Source organism: Bombus huntii, chromosome 5, assembly GCF_024542735.1.
Source record: "Bombus huntii isolate Logan2020A chromosome 5, iyBomHunt1.1, whole genome shotgun sequence".
Classification (NCBI taxonomy): domain Eukaryota; kingdom Metazoa; phylum Arthropoda; class Insecta; order Hymenoptera; family Apidae; genus Bombus; species Bombus huntii.
In genome coordinates this window covers 5,191,191-5,206,984 of record NC_066242.1, presented here as the reverse complement: position 1 = coordinate 5,206,984, position 15,794 = coordinate 5,191,191, and the positions used below count along the sequence as shown (strand labels likewise).

Below are 15,794 nucleotides of genomic sequence, written 5' to 3'. Positions count from 1 at the left end.
TATATACAATATATATACAATCAGCCAGCCACAAATTCATCTAATCAATTTCAAATATTCCAGCAAAGAGATTAGTTTGAACAACTTTTGATTTCGTTAATGAAAAAAGTCGGATACATACGTATATGTAAACTTTTATGATGAACTGTACATGTTAGCCTCCTACATGACTTTCACCTACCAACTCTTTTGTCGAAACAATTCAAATTTTTGTGGAAGAAGTAAATAAATTAATGTAAAGGATATTAAATGGGATATATACTTGTCTTAGTACAATCAATTTGTCTATGTATCACCCTTTACAAATAGGATATTGTGTCCTACAATTTCTATTTTATTATTAAGAATATCTTATTAATTTAACATTGATTAAAATCTAATCTTTCATTTCCTATGGTTCTACATATTTACACGCAAGCCTTTAATCGTTAGAAAAATATTTCCCGCTGTCTATGAAAAAATGAATATTTATAATCTGTTATCTAAAACCTCTTAGTGACTCTCTCTCTCACACACACGTGCGCGCGCGCGCACACACATGCGCGCACACACGTGTAACGAAAGCAACAGAGTAAGAAAAAATGAGGGCGCAACCGATTTATCGTGGGATAAATCGAAGAGAAAAATACCTACATTCGTGGTGGCGCCGCGATATCCACCATCTCTTGTGGCATACGTTCCCGAAAGCGATGGTGGTGGTGTTTGACTAACAGTAGGTGGATTGACAGGTGCAGCTGCGGGTGCTGGAACGGGTATTGGAGTCGGTGCCGACGAGGCCGATGTGACCATCGTCGCTACAGCCGGCACCGACGCCGACGTAGGCGTCGACGGGTACGGATGGATATACCGCAGGCTACCAGCCATGGGCACAGCAACGTAACCTCCTGGTGCACCACCCACTGTACCGCTGTTTCCGCCACTATTGCTCCCCGCACCGGCGCTGTTATTGGTACCGTTGTTGTTACCATTTCCGGCTGGTGCTACGTTTCCAACGGAACCAGCTCCAGCCCCGACGACTCCTGTACCGCTGTTCGCGCCACCGGCGTTGCTAACACCACCGCCTCCTCCACCGCTACCGCTGCCACCGATTGAAGGACCTCCGCCACTTCCACTTCCGACTGTCCCCGCTGCTGCTGCTGAAGATGAAGCCGCACCGCCCTGCACATACGTCACTCCTGTTCCTATAGTTCTTGGAGATACAGGGCTGCTGCTCTTGATGTTGACATAACTCTGCGTCGGCCTGCAAACATTCGGAAACCTGAATTACGAGGTTAGACTGGGACAGTGGCATACAAATTAACAATTCATTTTGGAAGAAGATATATCAGTAACGGCAAAATCTTCGTAATTTTCATATTTTGTTATATATATGCATATATATTCATATCATTCGAAATTTATTATAAAGGAGCAAAGTAATATATTAGCAAATGTATTTGCACAGTGCTGCATTTATTTTGGTACTTGTATAGTACAATTAATTAAATTTCCTATTCCACAAGATTGTGCAAGATTTTGTATATGTATAAAAGTTCTGAAATTACAAAGATCATTTTTACGATATTTTATACTCAACGCGGTTATTTACGATACATACACTTACATTTATGCTTTGCATTTCTATTGAGAAAATCGTATTAGACACTTCACGTCCCTACAATGGTAACGGTTTTCTCAGATTGTATTTCTTGATATATTATATACTACTGTAGTGTGCAATATAAGTAAGATATTCTTACGTATCATACAAAACTCGTTAAACAAGCAGCCATTTTAGTATCATAATGAAAATACTTAAAAGCATACTTTTTTTTTTAAGTACTTGTCAACATCGTGGAAACTGAGCTTATATTGTTATTAGCGATGGTTACTATAAAGAGAAACAACCTATGAAGTGCTTCCCGCTCATTGAAGAATATCTAAGATTTGTTCAATTTTTCTTTATGGGGAAGTAAGTCCTTTGTTTTTAATAAATTATACTGATGATATCAAATTACCTAGTAGACTTTTAAGCTAAATATACCTTTACATAAGATCTCCTAACCAAATACCTTTATACACCAATAATTTTACCTATTATGTACAAACATAAATAAATCCTACTTATGTTCAAATGAACTATCTTTTACGAACAGGTTGTTATACATATACATGTTCTGTATACAATATGTACATATGTACATACATATACATATACATATACATATACATATACATACACATACACATACATAAAAAAGAAGCGTGTTCCATATTAAAAGAAAAATAATATGAAAAAGTTACATATGTGTACAAAATTAGATTTATATGAAAAGATAAACTGTAAGAAATAAATGCATATAAAAATTGACGAATGACCATCAACTAACCAATCGCGTCACGCGGTAAAAATATGCTTCACGTGAAATCAACCATTGGCTATACATATGTATGGCAGAATAGTAGATACACGACCTTTCGACGCTAGTTTGTCACATGTGGCAAAATATACCGCGCATGCGCCATAGTGTATAACGATATGCGATGTCGCAGTATTCCACAGATCATGATTCCGCGTGCCGGTGCATCGGTACCTATTCTCTGTAGAATGACTGCGCATGCGTTGAACATCACAAAGGGTGAATGTGCCTGTCTGCTTTCGTAAGGCGACGTTGCCATATCGTTGAATACATTCGAGGCTTGCCAAACGTTCTTAGAGTTATTCGTTGGTGGATAATAGTGAACGATCAACCGATGTAGTCTGATATAGCGTTTATAAAGATTTCTTTTCCGAAATTATCTAATATATTTCATACGTTATTGAATATATGATTTTTTTTTAATCTTTTTCTGAGAACAAAAGATAAACTAATACATACTCAAAAAACGTAAAAGTAGTTGTTACACATAATTGTAATACGAAATAAAATTATGTGTAACACACATGTATTCAATAATATATTTGAAAATTGCTAAATTAAATTCTTCTATAAATTGATATCTATTATTTGGCATTAACGTTTTGTATACTGTAAACAAAATTGATTATATTTTTTGAAAGAGTATAGTCTGTGCCGCAGCAACTAAATGAATATTTCAAATCATTCGGAATTATAGTTTAGTCTATATATAGTCTTAGCCTAGCTCACATCCAAGAAATATGCATATATTTTCAGCTATTAACAACGACACCCTCTCTTAACTATTTCTATTTGAAAATTTTGTAAACACATATTAATGATATTAAATCTTTTTAGGCAAATTACGAAACTATTCACAACATAACGATTCACAAAAAAAAGAACTATGTATTTTTGAATTATCATAAACAATAGCATATACAATAATGTCAAACAAATAATTTCAATAATTATTATCCAGTTAGTAGAAGAAAAATTAAATTGCAATGATTGTAAATTAAATTAATGAAAAGACAAAATATAATATTAAGAAACAATTAACGCTATAAAAACAACTATTATCCACAATATTAGCCCACAGTTATGCACGATATATTTTTCATATTAATGAATCATTCGATCTTTCTTAATTGCTATTTTTTTCTTATATACGAATTTATAATCGCAAATGAATGACGACTTTATGGATTTTCCTAGACTATGAGTTCCCGATGATGTAACGGTCACTGACCCCCTCCTCCCACTTCTAAAATCTTCTCCCTCCCGTGTATCACCTACTCTTTTTCCCTTTTATGAATGATGCGCGTGCGATAGAATGTTATGTACGTACATACATAGGTCACGGAGAGAACGATAACATGATATGCACACATAAGTTGTACATATGAACCTATACAGGTTCAATGATGATGAATTTAATACTTAGGTGAGAAATAAAATACCACCTTTGGGACAAATAGCACTGTAATAGATAAGACGTATAAAATTAACTGCTGTCTTCTGTGAATCATTTTCAAATCAATCGTATTTTCCAGACAATTTCTTAAATTTGAAGGACAGTAACAAAATTAATCTAGAATTTGTATATCTTACAGTTGACCAGATGATAAAAATATATGATGATATTTTTCATATCACTGTTTACATTAGAAATAATAGGGATTTTAAAATAATTAAAGAGAAGAAAGACCATAACATACAGATAAGAAAAGTAATATGATAGGTTAGGGTATAAAACATGGCGGGTACATCTAAAATATGAAAACAACATAAAAAGCGTCTAAGTACGTATCATATAGCGCCACATGCATCATGTCAAAACGAAGCAGAAATTATCACTACACTATTATCACTATTTATCAATAACACATATTCTATATTACATAAAGTTATATCATAAAATACCTATATAAATAAAAGAAATGCAAAGTTGCACCTGCGATAACAAATGTTTTCAATGTATACATATATCTTATGAATTTCATCGTAATTGTATTACCATCGCAAATAATATACTCAAGACAACAACGATAAAACGATAAAAAGTTATGATTAATTAATTTTTCCACAAAGTCTAGAAATCTTTGAATTTTTAAATAAATATCTATTTTTAAATATTATATCCATAATTTTCTACATAACCCAATTTTATTAAAGAATTAAGTGTTATATTAAGAAATGTATTCTATTTTTGTTTTCGTCTGAAAGAGAATTGCAGGAAATAGAAATCTACGTAGCCTTGAGCCCCTTCCTTCAATTCTACTTTTCGTTCACGCCTCCGTTAATGTCTCTGATTCTTTCCTCACTTATTTCCTCTTGAAAATATGTCTCAGGTATTTTAATGTAAATTTCTTAGTCAGCGAAATATTCATAAAGTTTGTACAAATATTTATAAGAATGCTATATAACCGGCATAATATTTTGTTAATAAAATTGATAATGTCTTAAGCTTTGACATTATAAATTTATATATACGTAATTAGATGCAACACGTTAATTTTATTTTCCTTTGCTTTTTTTTACCTATTCACAGGTAAAAAAAGTGCATTTCCGCTATCACCGCCATCTTTTATTCCCCGTCATGCGACCTACTGTTAGCTTTCTCTTTCCCGTTGAACAAATTCCTACATCTATTACTATTTTCCACCAATTCAAATACAAATGAACAATAAATTATTAGAAAACAGACCGAAATTTTTAACTTGCCAATTTATTTAGGCTATCTATTTAATTAATAACCTCGTAGTTTTTCAATGTAATTCATTATGTGTAAAATAAAGATTCTAAAATCAAATATTAAAATCAAACATCATTTTAAAAACGATTGTAATAAAGCAAAATTTTTATTTTATCGTGTTTCTATTTCTTACACAAGTTTTGTCTATAAGAGACCAGATTCGTAACTCGTAATGTAACCCATAGTATGTGTAAATGTGTAAATGTGCGTAACATATACATGTACTGCGTTCCTTCGTATTGTTTGGTTCATTTGCACAATCCTCAGACCGTACCTAACCTAACTGATTTTCCCGCGTTTTCCATATTATTTATTTTATTCTTTATGTACGTTACTAACCATTCTATGAGAAATTTCTGATATGCGAATTACTGTTGATTAATTAAATTTTGTATGCTAATAGTAAAACTGTAATTACTATGCTAATAGTAAACACTGTAATAGAATAACATCATAGGATTTGATATTTATGGCAGAGCAATATCACGAGTCACTTAATAAACAAAACAATTTACAATGATTTTCTATATAAAACTCATGATATAGACATTGGGGAAATCACTCATATGACTGTAACTGATGCCATTGTTAGAAACGTACTATACTAATACGAGAATGGACTATAATGTAATGATATTGTTCATGCGAGGAATAACGACTAGAAGCAACAGAAATAACTGTGTGGACTTACTTCATCATGCAAACGGACAATCTTGAGTTTCAAAGAAATCTTTCCTTCCCACGTACATTCTCCATTCACACATCTGGTACATTGCGTTCCCAAAAATTGCGGCTTTATTTTGATAATTTCAGTAAAATACACTATACCATCGTCCATATATATATTTCAGTAAACTACAATCGTAAATGTAAACCTTGCAAGGTTAAAAATCAACGTTGCACGTTGACGTTTGAGGTTAGAATCGACAGGTAGCAGTAGTGGTAAAATTGGGAGAACGCATGCGCAGTACACCGAATGTATGTATGTTACGCATCCAACTTCAATGTTCTATCTGCCGCGTATTTCAAGTTTCAATATTTGAATTTATACAATACAGAATCCATTGCAATATATATTAATAAATATAACTAAACTTTTAAACAATAACGGCAATATAATAATAAAACATATAAAAATGAAATAACTGTGATAATAGTTACACTATATTATTTCCAAATTTCTTCTAATAAAAGAAAAATTAAAAAAGAAAAATTTTTTCTGATATCCTACTATTTAAATTTAATTACAAACAATTACTCAATAATTAGAATCCAACATTATAAACATATATTTCATATAAGGTGGCATAAATAATAGAGAAAGCCATAGTAGCATATATTATTATCGTAATTAATATAAGCTGTATATGTAAATATGAACATTTACTTTAACATCAACGCCCACTCAATGTGCTATCTATATTTAATACTTTTATCTCTATAAAATTTCAATAAATTACACATCATATGATATGATAATATATCAATGCATTTAGGTCCAATTTTGTCCAATCATTGTATCAATATATCATGCTGTCATACTTAAGGCTAAATGATCAATGAAAATAACTGAAAGACAACAAAAACAATAATTATTCTTTCACGTAGTGTATTCCTTTACGATTGCATTATAGATGCGTTTCATCAAACGATGTGTTAAGTCGTTTTTCGCGCAGAATTAAGCGCATGCGCATAACTTTTAATTATATTGTACACACTACACGTGAACAATATGGTGTGCAATGGAACTGCGATAGCAATACAACATAGGCAAGAAAATAACTTACCTATGTAGCTGTACCGGAGTAGATCTCGCGGGTAAATGCTGGTTATGCGAGACCGGTGGTTGTGTCTGACCTCTGCCAGGGGTCGACGTTACGCCGACCAGTGAGTGGCCATGGGGTCCGTGAGGATGACCGTGGGGGTGGGCATGTGGGTGTGGAGGATGAGAGTGGGGGTGAGGATGATGATGGTGATGCAAATCGGCCCCCACTGGACCCACCGGGCCCACCGGACCCCCCACCCCCAGTCCGCTCACTACTTGGACTTGCTTGCTCACTGTCTCCATCACCCCTAGCGCATTGTGTACTGGAAAAAATCCATAAAAATTAATTAGAAACATTGCCTTCGTTTTTTATCTTTTTTAAAATTCCTCCTTTTTATATTTGTATATATAAATTAGTTATTTATTATTGTTCATATCGGTTGTTAAAGACTTATCAATAGTTTCATACTCGTGTTTGACTATTGATTACTTATTTATCTTGTTAATAAATTTATCAATATATATTTTTAATATATTATAATATATATTATTATTATATATTATATTTTATATTATTATATACTGTATACAGTTATCTTTATAAGAAAGGATTCATAAATTGGAAGCAAACATAGATTACGTGACGTTAATATAAATCGTACAATTTATTACATTTATCTTTCTTTCCCTCCTTTTTACCCTTCCTTTCCTTCTTCTCCTTTCCTTTCATTCGTTTCCTAATATGTATATTTCAATTTTACCCGACAGTATCAATAATATTCCCTATTTTGTCAACTGCAATTAGATAACAACATTTCGATCAATAATTTTAGAAGTTCGTCAGAGACGCGCAATATCACTAAATGTTATCGGTCTCAAAACATCTGCGGAACCTCCTCTTTTCATCATATTGATATATATGCAGGCAAAAATACTTAAGATATGTGTGTTATTCAAGTTATACTTATTATAGAATTTAAGTTGTTAAATCTGAGCTACAGAATATTAATTGTATTTAAATGTAAAAGATTTATTATATATTCCATATTTTGCGACAAACTTTTGTGATATTATATTAACTATTATAATAATAAAAATTTTTCAATTTAGTAATAAGATTAATAACGTTGCTGTGATTTCCAAAAGATTAAATTTAGAATATGTCACGATACACTTTCTTTACTTTTTAATTTGTGATGTGCAGTTGGTAAAATACGGAGATCAGACAAAAAGGAAGGTCATGAGAATGCTACACATTAGAAAGTATGACAGTGCACATCAAGCAAGACACAATGCCATTATCGGGTTTACGATGGGAGCGTACAGCGTTCAGCTCACCGATATTTTTCAGATTTTTACACCGATGAATTATATGCCCACTATATGTGTATGTTATATGCGTAGGTTGCTCTTTTAGAAATAAGTATTTTAATTTAATAACTTTTCTAAACAAACTACAAATATATTCCTGTGATTAACTTTTATTTACGATGTTCAATATTCATTTTTAGTTACGTTTGTTACAGACATTTGCTATAAATTTTGCTATTCTTATGATATCTAGTATCTAAAGACAATACTAAGATATAATCATTAAAAGATATAATCGTAATCATAACTAGAATACCCATACTCCATAGTAGATATAAGGAATTAGTCAGTTTTCTCAGAAACATAATTTTTAATATAACATAATTGTTAACGCGATTGAGCAAAACTTTTATAATTCTTGCTTTCTGTATTCTTTTAATAAATTAAAAAAATAATTCATTAATATATTGATAACAATCAAAACAATACATATATATAATCAATGTACGTGTGGAATAAATTAATTGAAATGATTAATTACGATTATTTCCGAGCTAAGTATTGACTATTAATATTTATTACGAAACAGTAAGCCTGATTATGTAATAGTTCTTTCGTTCATTACTTTTTAATCCAATAATTAATATTACCTTTCATCATTATCTGCTATCTGTACTCTTTAATTAATAACGTTTTCGTTAAATTCATACGTGAATTATAAATAATAAATTAACTACATTGCACAATTTTTCCTTTCCAGAATTATTACAAATTACTTTGCACTGTTTTCTTATTTTCCTTCTTCATTGCCTTTTCCTTATATACTTTGAATACATTTTATAATATAATGCCACGAAACTCGTACATGTGCATTACATAAAATTATTAACTATTGTAAAATACTATACTTTAACTACTTACACTTTAGAAATATGTAGCTTTTGAAAAATTTGATTTTAAAGTAAATGAATGCAAAGTATAACAGTACTGATCGACTAAGTATGTATAAGTCACGTTAAAGGTAGTTAACAAGTAATAAATAATTGATCGGTTGATACCGAATATCTCAGTCGAAATTCATACATTTGTACGTGAAATAAATGGAAATCGACATTAACGCGTGATCGTGGTGCGCCATCCTTAAAAAGAAGGAAAAAGTTCACAAGGACGTCAACGGCTAGCATCATCGAAGTAACGGTACTGTAATGACACTCAAAGAGAACCGAAAGCTGTATATAGAAACGGTTTGGAGGAGTATGTATAAGCCAAGTAATAATTGGAGAACTATATATGAATATCAGTAAGCAATAATTTTTCTTTTATTTTCCCAATGATAGTCTTTCATTAAAAATATTATTAATAAAAGTTATAACTGAGATTGTTAAAAAATGCAAGATCCAAAATTTGGAATTTATAAGAATTTTCAAAATTCAATGTCTCCGTCGATATTAATAATTAACAAAGAAATTTTTTATACTATTGAATAAAAGAATTAAAAACTTGATATACAGTATTCTGATTTTAAAGAATATATTCTTTAAAAATGTGTAATATATCATTTTATTTTACTCTAGACTCTAGATGAATACATATATATATTTCTCGGTAGTGAGATTACCACAATGAGATTTCTAATTATACCTCACGAAAGATATCAGACAAGCAAGAATAGCAATGAAATAATTCGGAGAATTGCATACAGCTGTATTCCCACCAATTTACTATGTCAATTCTTGTAAATATAGTTTCCTACGAAAGCTACATCCTCGTTTCTGGATTTTTGCACAAACACGTAAATTGACTAAAAAGTTTGCAATAATTAGTGATAGTGATCCTTAGTCTATTTTATTTATTAAGCGTTACGATCACTAGTATCATATTGCAATGTTGTAAGAATTTGTATCATAGCTATGTCGAAAGGAATAAATGACGAGAATGATCGTGATAAAATTGTTTGTGAAGAAGTTGTAAATAAAAATAATCACGACCTCCTCATAGCCACCTCAGGGAACATCGTAATCCCTAGAAAGGTGATTATTGAACTATAAATTAAGAGTTAAGGATCTGGTTAGGTATTCTATAAATATTGTATCAATCAGAGATAAGTTAGAAGCTACATCTACTTTCTTAAACTACAGTTTTTTGGCTAACATAAAATCTGTAATATTATTTAACAAAAATAGAACTTTGGAAAAATCATAAATGTTTATGTTAAAGGAATATCGAATGTAAATATATTTTACGAAGTGTATTATTCGTGTTCTAGTGTTAAAAATCTTGTAAAACTTCTCGTCGATACTGTAGATGAAATAACCTTTATACGAATATATAATCATAATAAAAGGATTCAAGATTGTCTTCGTGAATGAACGTGTTAAGTAACATTTTCTAATTTTTAAGTTACTACAACTTTTAATGGCCCAAAAAACCATTCAGTACATAAAGTCAAGATATACTTCACTTATATTTATTGATAAACTCAAACACTTGTCAAAGTAACTAGCTTTTTTCTTTTTCTCTGACCTCCGCACATAAGACTATTACATATTAACTATTATTTTACTTAGCCATTAATAGAAGTAACTTTTCTAACTTGCACCTAATAACTTTTTCAAAATATTAATTGCTAGGAAAAATTTATTATCAGACTGCAAAGACTTTTTAATTATTTTGATCACACACACTTTTTTCTTTTTTAATTTTATGCATTTTTATCTAAACGCTGTTTTATTAAGTCATATTCAATAATTTGTTGTCATCAGTTTCATAATCAATTGTTATTAAAGCGTCGAGTGGAAATATAAAAGAGGAATAGTTAATCCAAATAATCATTAGTCGAGTCAATGGATAGTTATTCTATTAGATATATAGTGAACCACTAAATAAAACAATCTTAATAGGAACAAAAAATAAATTATAAAATCAAAGGAGTTATTTGATTTGGGTATGACTGTGTATCATTCTTATTGCTTCTTCACGATAACTGTGTTCATAGTTCCATGAGCATTATGAAGTACGTGCTTCTAGCGTAAAATGCATGCTGCATAATAAGATCATCAACGTGGGTCATCAGTAATCTACGCAGCGTTAACGAGAAGACATAGAAAATCATCGCGACGTACAACACGTTCGAATGTACAAAATTAGAAAACCCTTTCGTGTACTTCTACTGTTGTCAATTTGTCGTTAATTGAAAATAGTTTTTCATGATATCATATAAAAGAAAAAAATTAATTCTATTCTTGACTGCCAAAAAGCTGAAAGCGAAACTTTCATTTTAAAATATTTTATTAGATTTCCAACAAAAAGTAAGAGTAATATATCTACATACTTGACCATCTTTTTTAATGTGATGCCCCCTTTAACTCATACATAAATATATGTTTACATAAATATAACTAATGCTTAAAAAGCTTATTAAGAACCAATACATTAATTTTCATTAGAAGATAAGTATCTAGCTTTGAAGATAGATAAATGAAGAAAGGTATTTGCCTTGAAAAAAACAAATCATAAAAAAACAAAGCAGAATTTTTAACGTCGTAAAGGTATAAATCTACTAGTAACGGAAAAACAACTTACCGGTAATGACGTCAGCTGTGGAAGGTAAGCCGGATCTCAAATTTCCCCCACGAGTAGTCAATCCGTGCGAGAATAATTCACCGCTTCAGTCTCGAGTGCAAATCACGTACATGTGCGCGCGTAATCACGCACACATGCGTACGCGTGCACATATGTGAGTATACCAACCGATCTATTTATAAATTCTATATCGACTTTTTAAAAACTTTTGCGAAACACGCTACTCCACATTATACTGTACGTCGCGCGAACTTTTTGCTTCTATTCTCACTAAGCTATTCCCTTCGTAAACTCTTTCTTTTTCTTTATCATTTCCCCTTTCTTCCACTGGTACTCACACTGTCTTCATTTCTTCGTGTGACGTTTTGTTTCTTTTTCTTTCTCGCCACCTCTTCCTTCTTCTCTGTTGTTCGCTCGTTGTTTCTCTCTCTTTCTCTTCCTGTGTTAGCTTACATACACTTTCATGCGTTCCACGCCACTCGGTTTCGTACACTCGTAACACAACTTAACTGACTTTTCAAATTTCTTTCTTGCGCTGTTGCTCCAGCGACGATTTCTGTAGATAACAGTTGGAGAAATATCAAATTAGTATCTGCTGTTTAAATCTTCCCGCCAAGCTGAACACACATAAAGGGACATGCGCGCGCATTAATACACGCGATTATGACTTTTATACAGAATTTTTAGTTACGGTACTACGAAGGTAAAATAGAGAACTTCGATTGTTAGGATTATGAAAAATTGGAATTGAAATTGTTTAATTAAATTGTACATTTCTGCTACGGTTTTCGAATTTTTATCTTAAGAAAATTTTTGAAGTGGTTTTTCCATATTTTCTTCATACTTACTAACTTAAGAAATTTTTTAATCTATTTAGAGATTTTAATACATATTCTGTTGAAATATCTATAAAATGTATTTTCCATTTTTGTAAATATCTCAGAAATATTGAAATAACTCACAATCGCCGTTCACATGCTAAAACATGCTATAGATTTGGTTGTACAAATTTTTCCTACATTTCGTACATGTATCGAAGGAACAGTGTGATTTAACACTCGCACGGCCATCGATAACTCTTTTCAAGCCCAAGAACTAATTTTCTTTCATTTATCTTCTTTCTGAACTTTTTACGAAGTATGCTAAGAAAATATGAGCTACAGTTTGAATAGTGTGAAGTCTGTTGAAGAAATCTGTGAAAGACGCAATATAATCAGTTTTTTAATGACAAGTCTAAATAACAAAAGATGTGAGAAAACGATTTCCGCGATAAGAATATACATATATATTGACTTTATCTTTAATGATGTCATATTTAATCCAATAAACTAGATATCTGAAAACATTTGGTAATCCAAAAAACAATGTGCCATTGTAGATATAAAAATACTTAACTTCAACTCTTCTTTCGCTATAGTCGATTTCTGGAAGTGTTATTTATAGCCTATATGTGAAACAAATATTCAAAACTACGATATAACATAAGCACAATTACATAAATAGTAGTATCATAAGATATAGATCTAAACAGATCCAGCGACGGCCATGCGAGTGTCCAGCACCGATCGTCTCGATACATGTATGTATGTATTTAGGAAAGTATACCTTCATTATTGTGGGGGAACGCGACGCGGCTTCTATACGACGAATTTTCATTTGCATTATCCTTCCAACGTTTTAATTGCGTGTGTCACCATTATACGATATATACTTAACGAATGTTACTCGATCGAGAAATAAAAAGGTGAGACTTTTCGGTAATCAACAGAGAGTAGAACAGTATATACATATATAAAATAAATGAGTGAGAGTCGAGTCAAAGAGTTTCGAGAAAAAGAGAGAGAGAGAAAGGAAACGAGGTGAAACGAAACGAAACAAGAAAAAGAGGGAAGGGATGAGAGAAAAAGGTAATTGTGAAAGATGCCGCGTTGCCGTCGCTGCGAATGCCAATTTTGTCTTCTTTTAACCGACTGACCCTATCACCGATTAGGCGGAGCGCGTTGCACTCCACTTGTTCTCACAACTTCCGGTTCAGCTGTTCGCACAAAGGTCCGCATATCTTTCAGTGCCCCGCTCTCCACGAGAGTCTTGGTGGCTTCTATCTCTCTGTCTCCCGCTTTCTCTTTCTCTACTAGTACTCACAAATCAGTGTGAGTACACCTCGCTGAAATACAACTGCTCGACAATCTCATCATCACTGTTGCCACGTGGCTCACACTTAACAACTTCCACACTATATTCCACTCGCGGTTCATCGTTGCTGTTAAAACCATTGTCATTTCCTTTTTGCTTACTGCCAGTAGTGTCATCTGTATTTATTTCGGGGTTGTCGTTCCTACTGCTGCTACCGCTACTACTGCTGCTACACCATCCGTTATCACTCCCGCAATAAAACAAATTTATCGTCAAACTCGCTTTCATTATGCAGTTCTTCTATCGTCTGCTATTATCGTGTTGTTTTGTTGGTTTTCCTTTCGACCCGATGTTCCTTCGTTTCATAGTAGCCTAGCACAGTGCGTGTACGATGCACGCACCGTGCACGCTTCCGGTACACGTGACCCAGCGCGCTACCAAGAGAAAGAAATTGGATGACTTTCAAGATGGTAGAACGAGAAACATATACGCGCACAGTTTCAGCGCATACAGCAACTGACGACAACTGGTTGCATCAAAGATATCCGAATCGATGTTGTTTTCTTCTTAAAGTTTATGCCATTCGATCCTTTCTTTCCACCACTAACGCTATTCTTCTTTTGTTTCTTCTGTGTACTTCCTTCGTTTCGTTTCCATTCGTTTCTTAGTTTTTTTTTTTTTTGTACTCTTGGAGTTAATAATTTTGTTCTCTTCCTCTTCTTAATGTTTAACCACGGCTTTTAATTTGGTGGATGAATTACTTGGCATATAGGGACATTTCATCTTTAGACATCCACTCGTTCTTGAATCTCTGTAGCGGTGATAATGGCAGCAACGGCAATATCCCCGGCAGTATTTCTGTAAATAAAACGCAAGTTATTGATATTTTGCTTTTTATTATTGATATTTGTCATAAAGATACTTTATTTTAAATCAATTTTATAAATCATAATTTTGTAACGATTATTAATTATTTGACTACGAATATCTACAATATCTTTGAAAGAGAGATATGATGCATATTTTACTATATGTACATTTACGACTTATATTAATAGTAGAATGAAGGAGAATTTCTTAAGGATTCAAATAAATGAAGAACTACGACTTAGATATGAAAATATACTTCATCCTAACGAATTAGTAAACTTATTTGAGATTTTAAAAGTAATAAAAATTCTCTTTGTGACCACATGTATAAATTGCTATTGAATAAGAAGAGAACAAAGATCTTGTAAGATAGTAAATATACACTTTCATACTAAAATGCGTTTTTCGTACATAATTGCACACACCATACTAATGCGTCTTTGCGATTAATATTTGACCAGCTCCTTCCAAAAGATAGTTCTCCTATTTCTAAAATCATATTTCAAATAAGAAAGGAGAAATTAAGGACTTTAAGCTATATCCTCATGTATAACCTACGTGTAACGTAATGAACATATTTTCGCTATGATCATGAAAGATCAGAAAGATATGTGAACCACTACTTAAATTTTAATAATTATACTTCATTATTAATACCATGTATATACTTAAATATTAATTATCGTCTTTAAATAACAATTGATATTTAAGAATTTACATTTATGAATTTGATAAAAGTAAAATATTTATTATATATTTAAAATAAAAATTAAACGCGTGCACAGTAAATTCTTTCGCCTACATTGAAAAATACATCGCGTTTAAAATCAAAATATGTCATCTTGAATGCAGTGGAAACGATCGATCTTCGTAGTATGTATACCACAGAATTATGTATATATATTCCAGAAAAAATTATATCAAATATACATACAAAATATTTATATTGGAAAAAATAAATAATAATTATTTCCTTAAGTAATAACAAATAATAAGT

General features: G+C 31.8%; 1 protein-coding gene across 14 annotated transcripts in view; it reads right to left on the bottom strand.

Moving 5' to 3' along the window:
• The window catches only part of LOC126865502 (uncharacterized), a 70,190-nt gene that overhangs the window by 46,466 nt on the left and 7,930 nt on the right, over nt 1–15,794 (bottom strand). For 9 of the 14 annotated variants that reach the window (XM_050618078.1, XM_050618090.1, XM_050618088.1 and 6 more), the window contains 4 exons: nt 13,400–14,785; nt 11,795–12,350; nt 6,924–7,224; nt 634–1,240 (listed from right to left, as the gene is read on the bottom strand). In XM_050618078.1, coding sequence (XP_050474035.1) covers nt 634–1,240; nt 6,924–7,204 — 888 coding nt within the window. In that variant the 5' untranslated portion in view covers nt 7,205–7,224; nt 11,795–12,350; nt 13,400–14,785. Of the gene's footprint in view, nt 1–633; nt 1,241–5,827; nt 6,044–6,923; nt 7,225–11,794; nt 12,351–13,399; nt 14,786–15,794 lie in introns of those variants that run through there. The other 5 variants (XM_050618083.1, XM_050618086.1, XM_050618082.1 and 2 more) reach the window with 4 other exon arrangements.